Genomic DNA, 11,102 nt, shown 5'->3' on the forward strand with positions numbered 1-11,102 from the left:
GATCGCGTCGAACTTGCTCTCCGTTGACGATCCGACCGTCCTTCTTCACTGGAATAACTGAAGTGTTTGATGACTTCGTTTAGAACTCTTGACGAGTGTTGAAGAACTCTGAACGAGTTAAAAAACTCTGATAAGAGTTGTTGAAAACCGAATGTCTGGTTTGATGTGATTAACTTGCGTTACAAGCTAATTAAAAACTCTTAACGAGTTTAAGAACTCAGAATGAGTTTAAAACTCTAAAACAGAGTTGTTGGAACCGAAATTCGGTAATTGCCAAGTGGATGATACCTTTGATGAAAGGATCCTTCGGGATTTGATTAACTGATCGTTGATCAGTTCCCTTGATCCCCCGAAGATCTCTTCCTTCCGATTACTCAACTGCGAAGATATTGTTGACCTTGGGTGGTTTTGATAACCAGCTCCCCTCAACTACTCTTTGCGCGTTTTTATCTCAAAAACCGATTGATCAACCTCTCACCGCCAACCCCTTACTCAGATTGAGTAAGTTGGTTATTTATGGCAGATGTGAGTAATCGGAAGGAAGAGATCTTTGCGGGATCGCAACGGAACTGGATCAACGATTCATTTAATCAAATCCCGAAGGCATCCTTTCATCAAGGTATCATCCACTTGGCAATTACCGAATTTCGCGTTTCCAACAACTCTGTTTAGAGTTTTAACTGCATTCTGAGTTCTTAAACTGCGTTTAAGAGATTTTTTAATTAGCTTGTAACGCAGTAACACATCAATACCAGACATTGCGGTTTCAACAACTCTTATCCAAGAGCTTTGTTACTCGTTCAGAGTTCTTCAACACTCGTCAGAGTTCTAAACCGACAGTCATCAAACATTCAGTTATTCCAGTGAAGAAGGACGGTCGATCTGGTCAACGGAGGAGCAAGTTCGACTGCGATCCAATCGAAGGAAGACCCACTCATCGCTACCAAGAAGAACCCAAGCTTAAACAAAGGAGACGAATTCAAATCCATTCTCTTTCTCTTTTGTAATCGGAAAATCCAAATTGTAATCGATTTCATTGACCGATTTTGAGAGAATACAAGTCAAATTTTCTTTCTTTGTCTTTTTACATCAAATTTCCAACAAACAATTTCTAATATTGTTTTTCTAGCCTTTGTGTTTTTCCTCCAACATGCTTCCAGGTCGGAGGTTGGTGGGAATTGCGCCTTAACGACGATATCTTGGAAGTTGGTGAAAATTTTGGAAATGAAGCCCTTTCACTCAAGTCAAAGTCTCACTATCGTGCTTCATCCCGCAACCAAGATTGAGCATCATAAAGATCATTAGCTTTGTATAGTGTTTTAAGTTTAGTCGTGTACTTTATGTGTTTATACTTTAAGCTCAAATCATACACGTACACGTTTTCTTGATTTATCGTATCATACATCCATTTGAGAATATATTGTGTTTTTAGACTATAGATATAATGATATCATTTTACATTTTTTCAAAAAGTCTATTAATCTATCTCAAAACTTGTTTGAAATTAGTTCATCAAAATCGAGCATTTAACGACTTCGTATTTTTGACGATTTTGCAAAATATTGAGTTTTCACAAATGAAAAATGATATTTTAGAAATTTCTTTTCTAACATGTTTATTTATATATATATATAAACATTTCCCTAAGTTTTACTATTTATGGAGTTAAATTTGCTATTTTAAAGTGATTTTAGAAAATCAAGTTTTCAGCAGTTTAAGTATCTAAAAAATCAGCTATCGGTCGACCGACCAGTACAATTTTTTCATCATCTGATTTTTCAGTCTTATCAGTCGACCAAATATAAGCGATCAGTCGACCGATCACCTCTTTTCAGTCGACCGATCTTGTTCCACCAGTCGACTGATTATGTGTTGTTTTCCAGCTCAGCCAACGGCTAGTTTATCAGTCGACTGATGACCTTTACCAGTCGACTGATCAGTGTTTTTTTTTGCATAATGGCTAGTTTTGGTTGCTTTCTTTGAGAGGCTATAAATAGCCCTCAAGACTTGGTTTTTATATAAGAGTTTTCACAAGAGTTTCAAGAGTGTTTTTCATCAGTTTGTTTCTAAGTTTTGGTGTGTTTGTTTATGTGAAGAAAGTTTCACAAAGAGAAGATCTTAATTTCGGTTTTGAGACGTTCAACCTCAAATCTTCATCTACATCTCTTTGTTTTCTTTGGAGAAGTTTTCTAAACTTATTGTCTAGCTTAATTTTCATTTTGATTTATATATATATATACAAGCTAGATTTACTTGAGTTTAATTTTTGTTGTTGTTACACACACAACCATTTGAGTTTTAGTATTTCACATATTGTATATTTAGGTTGTGAGGTTTGTTACATTGAGAGAGCTTACAATTCGTTCTCACTTATTTAGAGAACAAAATCATTTATTTGTACTTATTGTGAAAACATGTTGTAATACACAAGAACACTTAGAGGAGTGGTCGGCGAGAGACCGGAGTTAATTCTAAGAGGAGTGGGTTGGTAGTAAAGTCTAGGAAGAAGTGGTAAATCCAAACACTTGAGGAAGGTAACACGGGTAGTCCAACACTTAGAGGAGTGCGTTTTGTGGGATTGGTAATCGTGTGAATTGTAAAAGTTTTCGACGAGCTTTGAAAACCGATTGTGTAGTTATTTTGTGATAGTTGAGATCTCCTCGAGGTGAGGAGTGGAGACGCAGGTCGAGTGTTAGACCGAATTTTGTGATCATATCGTTTGTTTGTGTTTGGCTTTGGCGTAATTTTTTTGTGCATATTTGTATATCGCCTATTGTCTCATATTTTATCACCCATTATTTCATTAAATATCCTTGTTTGATTCTTGTGTATATCATCATTGCTAGGATAATTTATTATTAGTTTTAATTTGGCATTGATATCAAATTAGATTAGCAATTACCCTATTCACCCCCCTCTAAGGTACTTTCACATGTTAGGTCTAATAATAGTTCATATTAGGTCGAATAACAATTCATGTTTAAGTCTAATTTTAGTTCATGTTATGTCTAATAATAGTTCATGTTAGGTCTAATTTCATGTTAAGTCTAATAATAGTTCATGTTAGGTCTAATAATAGTTCATGTTAGGTCTAATTTTCAGTTTATGTTAAGTCTAATAACAGTTCATGTTAGGTCTAATTTCATGTTAAGTCCAATTTGATTCGTGTTAAGTCTAAATTCTGTTCATGTTAAGTCAAATAACAGTTCATGTTAGGTGTAATTTACTTTATGTTAAATTCCTTTTAAGTCTAATTTAGTTCATGTTAAGTCTAATTTGAAATTAGACCTAACATGAACTATTATTAGACCTAACATGATTTATTATTTGACATAACATGAACTAAAATTAGACATAACATGAACTGAAATTAGACTTAACATAAACTATTATTAGACATAACATGAATTGAAATTAGACTTAACATGAACTAAAGTTAGACCTAATATGAACTATTATTAGACCTAACATGAAATTAGACCTAACATGAACTCTAAATAGACCTATCATGAAAGAATAGAGTAGATAAGAATATTTTGGGGTTTTGTACTTTTTATCCTCTCTCTATGCTTAGTTGGCGCATAATAATTGCTAAAAGAGGGTTGCAACACATGATGAGACATTTCTTGGAGCTGAACCACATTAATAAAAAGTGAAGGGGCTGCAACACATGAATATATTGCTTTTGGGACTTTAACATAATTTTCCCTATAATTTTAATATGTTTTTAGATTTGTTTGTTTGACAGATTAAAAAAAAAAGGTTAAGCCTTGTGAAAAACAGTATTATACAAGATTATAAACTTAGGCTCTCTTTGGCAACCTAGGAACAATGTTATCTAATATGAAATATAGTATTATCCACTTTTGGCCGAACTTTTACCAAATATAAATAGCCACTAATAAAACTGAACTAGTTTTCAGTGGTTTGAGTGGTTTGCCAAAGAGGCTCTTGGACTTTTTTTATCCCATCCACACTAGTGGCAACCCATGCTCTAATAAAAAAAAAGGAGACACGGATATTAAAAACTTAGATTATTTTCCATGCAATTATTTTCATTTTACTTCTTAAAAAAACTGTACAGGTGTTATACACTTAAATACACATGTAGCTGTTTTTTTTTTCCTTTTCGAAAGGCTTAGCTATATACCCACATGTTAAACAAAAGATCTAAAATATATCTAAATTATACTTAGCTATATACCCACTTGTTAAATAAAGATCTAAATATATCTAAAATTAAATATAAATATGAATTTAGGTGCAGTATCGTACGACATGATAAGTACCGAATAGAAATTACGTCGATCTACTTAGAATAGTAACGATGAGTATTTAAAATGGGGAAAAAAAATTAACGAATTATCTAAATTCTAATTATCCCATAACGTGCAAAACCGTTTTCATTCAGAAAAACGGCATCCAGACTTGTGGGTTGGATCAAGCCCAACCCGGCCCAATGAACGGTCATCCTTCCATCCAGCGGACGGAAAACAAAACCGTGCCCTTTAATCCCTCATCTAACCGTTAAATTCCAATCGTACGGTCTTGATTCTTAAAGTCCGAATCAAGAAATAAATTGCTTCGAATTAATTGAACGCGCACAATTATTAAAGTCCAGCAAGAATCCCGCTGTCAACTTGCATCTAGTTGCTGAGCACGTGCACGTGCCCGTAATCATCAACTAATCTTTCGTTAATTATCTCTTCACTGACTCTAATTACGATTACTTTCAGAGAGAATCTCAGATCCCACGCGACTCATAAAATATTAAATTAATCCCTACCTTCGTCTTCTCCGTCTCGTCAAAACCCTAGCTTGATGCCATCACCGACTCCCAAATCCCCAATCGCTGATCGAAGATAGCGATTGAAGAACTGAACTCGATCCCTCGCTCATAAGCTAGCGAGATGAAGAAATCTAAAGCGGCGAAAGCTAATCATCAGCAGCAGAACGGCCACGATCTCCCCTTCAAGTTCGCGAAATTGCTTGATCCGGATGTTCTGTGGGAGAAGGTACTGAATTTACGAAAAAGCTAGGGTTTTTATGCCGATTAGGGTTTAATTAATGCAATTTTTTTTTGAGGTTTTAGGATCAATTGTGCGATGTCTTGCACTGGATCCGGCAAGCGTTGGGCCTCGTGTTCGGATTGATGTATGGTGCGGTTCCTGTAGTTGGCGCCATCTGGATTGTTCTGTAAGTATTTCTACTCTTATTAGAACCTTTCGAGTTCATTGATAGCATGAATAATTTTGGGAGTAAGTGAATATTCGTTGTTCATGATGTGCTATGATCTGAACTCAAATCAGTATAGATTTTAAGAATCCATCGAGCATCTACACGAAAAGATCTATTGACATAAAGAATTTACTGTGTGAGCTATAAAAAAAAATCCCAGGCACTAACTAATAAAGGCTGATACTCTGATACTGCTCAGTTGGATAAATTTATAGTAAAGAAGCTTACTTTCTTGGGTAAGTTGATAAACTGAATAAAATTTGGGTATATTTGACAGGCTATTTTATCGTATTTTTTCAACTTAGCAGTTCTATGATTGATATTGCTTGTGTTGTAATTTTCTCCTTGCGGTGATTTTCCTCGTATAGTTAAATGACTACTATTCATATATGCTTGTTGTACCTCATCCGAGGTGGATAAATACCGAATTAGATGGTCTACTGCTACAACCTATTGTAGTTGTTATCTTGGTCCTTAACTAATTTTTGTCAAATGAAACCATCTAATTAGTTGTTGCTTTCAGCAACCTTTTTCGCTCTCTTACCCTCTTACTTTAATTCAAAGTTTAAACATATTTTGAAGTTTGTTATCTTCTGTTTTGTTCTAACTTTCTTGCTTGATACCCATGTGATTGGTTAAGCTGCATATGGTTAGTTAGTGAAACAGGTTAATTTTAGTCTCCTCTAAAGCCGTATACCTCTTATTGGTATTGTTTGTCAGAGATTTTAATCTAGCGTTGCTTTCAGTTTAGTACTACAGCATCTCAATATTAGTTGTTAAAGAAATCTCATTAGTTATGTTATATTCTTCCATTTTGTAAGTATCATAAATGAGGTGGATTGCATATCCTGAGGAGAATCTGATAAGTTAAGCATGCATTGATCATTTTGATCGCTTAATTCTTGGCTTGATCATACTTTTCAAGTCCTTCCACTGTTTTTCAGCTCAGTTTATACTAATCTTTGGTATTTCAATTCTCAGTTCTCCTGCTATTTTTGCCTGATATCAACCTCTATTAGTTGTTATTAACAAATATTTTTGTAGTATTGGTCAATTTAAAATTGATCAGATTGACATACTTAATTTCTAATATGATATGGTCAGTGCATGAGTGTCAGCTGATACTTCAAAGTTCAAATATTATGAAAACATGGCTTTAAGAGAAACGAATTGGATCCTAAGATTTTAATGGGGGAAGGATTCATATATAACCAAGTAGAAGATTTGAATATAACTGATTTATTGTTCATGTATTTACTCATGAAGGCCCGCTCTGCTTATATGCTTACTAAAGCCGCATAGTATCCAGGGCACCTAGAAGTCTGCCCAAGCATAGGGAGTTGTCAACTGTCTACTTTTCTGGGATAACATTAATTTGTGACTTCTTGAGGATATGACTAGGAAGAACTTCAAAATTACTGTGGTGAAAAACAGGTTCATCTTAAACCTGAAGTTGCATGAGGCTATGAAAGAATGCAAGATAGGTATTATGAATTGTTGGCATTGAGATGTGTACAGCCTTTTATGGTATATTACTGGATTGATTTTCAAAATAGTCATTATCTTTAAAGATTTAGGTGCCTGAGGACTGGAAAGGGGAAGTTATATGGTTTACTTTTATCAAGAATAAAGTCAACTTGCAAACTTACGTTAACTATGATGGCATTTTGTTTATGAGATAAGCTAATGGAATTATGTGAATAGTGATAAGAATGTGTTATAATGACCATCTAGAATAGTCAGCATACAACGTAGGTTGTCTAGTGCCCTGCCTTTAATTGAGGAGGCATTGCATGCAAATACTTTGATGATTTTGAATTTAACTTTGCATTTGGCACTGCTTCCAATGGTCATTACAGACCATGCTCTGTCCATATCCGTGTGATGGGGAACAGTGTGAGGTCTTCGATCTGAACATGTTTTCAGATTGATCGCTGGATCAGTGTGAGAATTTTCATTGAGAACTTGATTGGCAGCAGCGAATCTGGACAGCGATGAATAAGGATGCAAGATTCAATGAGATGGGCGATGAAGACTAATGAAGGTACTGCTCACACCTGTGAACAGCAATGGTTTTACTGTTCCCGTGAACAGCAACTGTTTCGTAAACAGTGATGATTTCTCTGTTCACCCGTGAACAGAGACATGCATTTGGTTTTATTTAGTTATTTTTAATATGGGTATTTTGGCATGAGTTGAATGTTGGGGATTCTTTTGAGGAGAGATTTGATTGAAGGATATTGTAAATGGAGGGTTAGGATAAAAGAAGATCCTCATAGCCAAGGGCTTTACACCCCGGCACTTCACATGTCAAAACTTTAACACTTCACATGCTAACAAAGATTTCACATTTTAGGATTTTTTTTGTTAATTAATGTCTAATTCCTCATGGAGAGAAAAAGCTGAGCTGGAAACTAAATTAAATCAATCCTAATATAAAGGAAACAAAAAAAATATCTCTAACAAAATAATTCTCAGAGATCCTAACAATCCTAAATCAAATCCTAAAGAGATCCTACAAAAAAAATTTGGAGATTACATCAAATATTACTAAAATAGAAAAGATACCATTTAAGTTTATAAAATTTCTGATCAATGGCCAACAATCGTCCTACATCAGTTTGTGGCAACCAGAATAGAAAGGAAGAAGAGGATTAGGACATCTAGTCTCATTTTGAAATCTGAATTGGTGAGTTCTGTCATTTTTAAGATGGTTGAGAGAGATTTAGGATGGTTGAGCGATTTAGGAAGCAAAAGTATGTATATTCATACATATATGAATAGGACACATACATAGGTACACATTTTTATTGGCAATTGTGTATGCATAAATAACAACAACAAAGCTTTTATCCCAAATGTTTGGAGTCCGCTGCATGAATCCAAATTTTCCATTTCATTTTATTATGGGCCATCTCCTTTGTCAAATTAACCATTATCATATCCTTCTTAATTGCTCCGAACCAAGTTCTTTTAGGTCCACCTCTATATCTCTTTGTCCCATTAACTACAATATTATCAATTGTCCTAACCGATGCACTAAGAGGTCTATGTTTTATATGACCAAGCCACCTTAGTCTATTTTCTCCTCAATTGGAGTAACCAGTGATTTACTACGAATGCACTTATTTCTTATCCTATCTTTTAGTGTATACCCACAAGACCATCGTAACATTGTCATTTTTGTTTTGTTCATTTTTTTGCACATGTTATTTCTTAATTGCCCAACATTCCGATAGAATTTTTTCTTTAGTCTCATAGGTACATAAGACTCCCGAAAAGTTCCTCCATTTTAACTATCCTTATTTGATTGATGGACAACACCATCCTCAATCTCAGACGAATGATTGATCCTAAATAACGAAAGTGGGTGGTTACTTTTAGGTATTTCTTTGCCATCAATATGTACTATAGGCCCTTTTTTTAGTTTATGCATTCCATGTGTTTTATTTTTGTTCTACTAATTCTAAAACCTTTTAGTTGTATATGCATGAAGCTACAGAGCATATGCATCTCTATAAATATAAAGGGTTATAAGAAAGTTTGTTTTGTGTAATCCAAGGAAGAGCATTACCTCAACACTATATTTAAATCCCTCTTTTGAACTACAAAGTGGAAGAGAATTGTGCACCACTGACTTGTGCCATGATTCAAGAGTTTCAAGTTTCTGTGGTTCCATTTGGGGCCACCCTTCTGCATATGATATAGATATTGCCAATTATTAATGGGAGTGCTGATACCATATATTATTTTATTGTGCTAAAGTACTCGATCAGCACAAGATATGTGTTGAATTACTTTGTGCTCATTTATGTTCTGAACACCTTAGAAATTCAGGTCATTCATGTGCCTGGTGGTGTAAAGTTCATAAAAATTAAAAAATACATGCATGTATAATACAGCATGCTCACCTGCACTACTGACCCCTATCCAGAACTCTTTGACATTTTGTTGAGTTATAATATCTGGCTCAAGTCCTCCCCTCCTTTTGAATTGCATCCTTTCGCCTGGTTCCTTATCTTCAAGACAGATGCTGATTTAAGTTTCCTATGGAAGCTATACTTCTTGTTCTCTTTGTTAATGTGCTATCAAGTCACGCATGCAAGTTTTGCAAGCTTTACATCTATCATACATGAAGCAGGCTTTCTACACTGCTATTCTGAAAATTATCAAATTTATGGATGAGCAACATCATCCAACTCTCCCCTATAAGAATATGGTTACTTGTGGGAACAACTCCCGTTCCAAAAGGTTGTGTGGAAAGTTTTACCTTAATTGTTATTCTGGGTGTTTAACAAGTTAATTGAAATGTGAAAGTTGATAAGAAGACCTTTCTTTATGTAATTTAAAGTCACGGAACAGGGTCTCCAACACCAAGAAAGAGTCTAGACTTGGGAGGTGAACCATTAATTTGTGCTGCGAAATAGTCTTTAACCTAAAGCTTCGGTAGTTGTAATCTTCTGGTGATTCCTCGCTATAATTTATACTTCTTGTTGATAAATCTCTCTTAAATCTGATTATATATTATGCTATATGCAGGTTTTTGGTGTTATCTTCCGGGATAATCTATGGGTACTACGCATATGTGCTGAAGATCGATGAAGAAGAATTTGGAGGCCATGGAGCATTGATTCAAGAAGGGCTTTTTGCTTCTTTCAGCCTTTTTCTGGTAATCTAACTTCTGTATATCTGTAAATCTAATTTTTATATATCTGGAACCACACTTCTTTCATAAATGTATTCGCTTTCCTAATTCATCGCAAGCTTTTCTTTCTGAAGCCCAATCCAATCAACTGCTGCCCTCTGATGATATTTTTTCTTCTTCTATGCATTGCAGCTTGCCTGGATATTGGTATACAGCCTAGCACATTTCTAAAGAGGTTCCGTAGATTCTGAAGTGCCCCATCCTTTCCATTTTGTAACCCCATTGTATTCTGCGTCGAGAAAGGAGATGTATAATAATGAGGGGGGAACTTTTAGAGTGCATTACAAGATTGTGGAACTGTTGGGCTTAGTTTGAGCTCTCGCGTTAAGAGCTCGTTTTTATTATGAGAGAGGGTCTCCTGAGTTTTTGAGTCTCAACTCTAAACTGAATAGCATGCGCAAGTATAGCTTGATTGAATATTTATTCAGCACATTTGTTTAAAGTTATATGAAATTAATAAAGGCACACTTGAGGGGAGTCGTTGAAAAATTATCTGCAAGAGAGACCAGCCAAATGTACTGCAGCGGTGCCATAAAAATCGTCGGCACAAAATTTGGCACTAATTTTGCTGGATAAGGAAACAACTTTCACAATGACAATTGGTATTTCTCTATTTGAACTGAACAATAATAATTGGATGACGAGCAGATAGTAAATCAGGAGGGTAAAGGAGCGAATAGGTTACCAAGAACAAATCTCAGATATCACCAGATGCTCAATAATTACATGATGGAAGCTTGGAATGTTGAAACAAGATAATACAGTATCCTCAGGAAGCAAGTACTACTCGATGAAGCGTCCCGGTACAAAATGACTTGTACATATGTAAACCTTATGATTTTGCAGAATCACCATGTTCTTCATTAGCGCTTGAAGGTGGATACGACAGCTCTATGGATAAATCAAAGACTGCCGTAAATCAAAGACTCCACCTTTTCTTCTATCCTCTTTACAATAGCGGGAAAAAAAAATCAACTTCTAAATAAAAGATATCCTTGAAGCATGCGATGACAGAAGTAGAGACCCAAGTTTCCCTTGAAATCGTACAGTATGGCAAAACCGCCGAATACCAGTGTACAATATGTTAAAAAGACAATGATAGATTTAGAAAAACCCTATAATAGGAAGTGCAAACTTGTTGAGATTTTCTACTAGACAC

General features: G+C 35.1%; 1 protein-coding gene across 1 annotated transcript; it reads left to right on the plus strand.

Moving 5' to 3' along the window:
- LOC109849235 (uncharacterized protein C20orf24 homolog) lies at window positions 4,749-10,435 on the plus strand. The gene is made up of 4 exons (XM_020419048.1): window positions 4,749-5,015; window positions 5,093-5,196; window positions 9,778-9,907; window positions 10,076-10,435. The coding sequence occupies exons 1-4, from the start codon at window positions 4,911-4,913 to the stop codon at window positions 10,112-10,114; spliced, it is 378 nt and encodes a 125-aa protein (XP_020274637.1). The 5' UTR covers window positions 4,749-4,910; the 3' UTR covers window positions 10,115-10,435.

Source organism: Asparagus officinalis, chromosome 7 (genome assembly GCF_001876935.1).
Source record: "Asparagus officinalis chromosome 7, Aspof.V1, whole genome shotgun sequence".
NCBI classification, from domain to species: Eukaryota; Viridiplantae; Streptophyta; class Magnoliopsida; order Asparagales; family Asparagaceae; genus Asparagus; species Asparagus officinalis.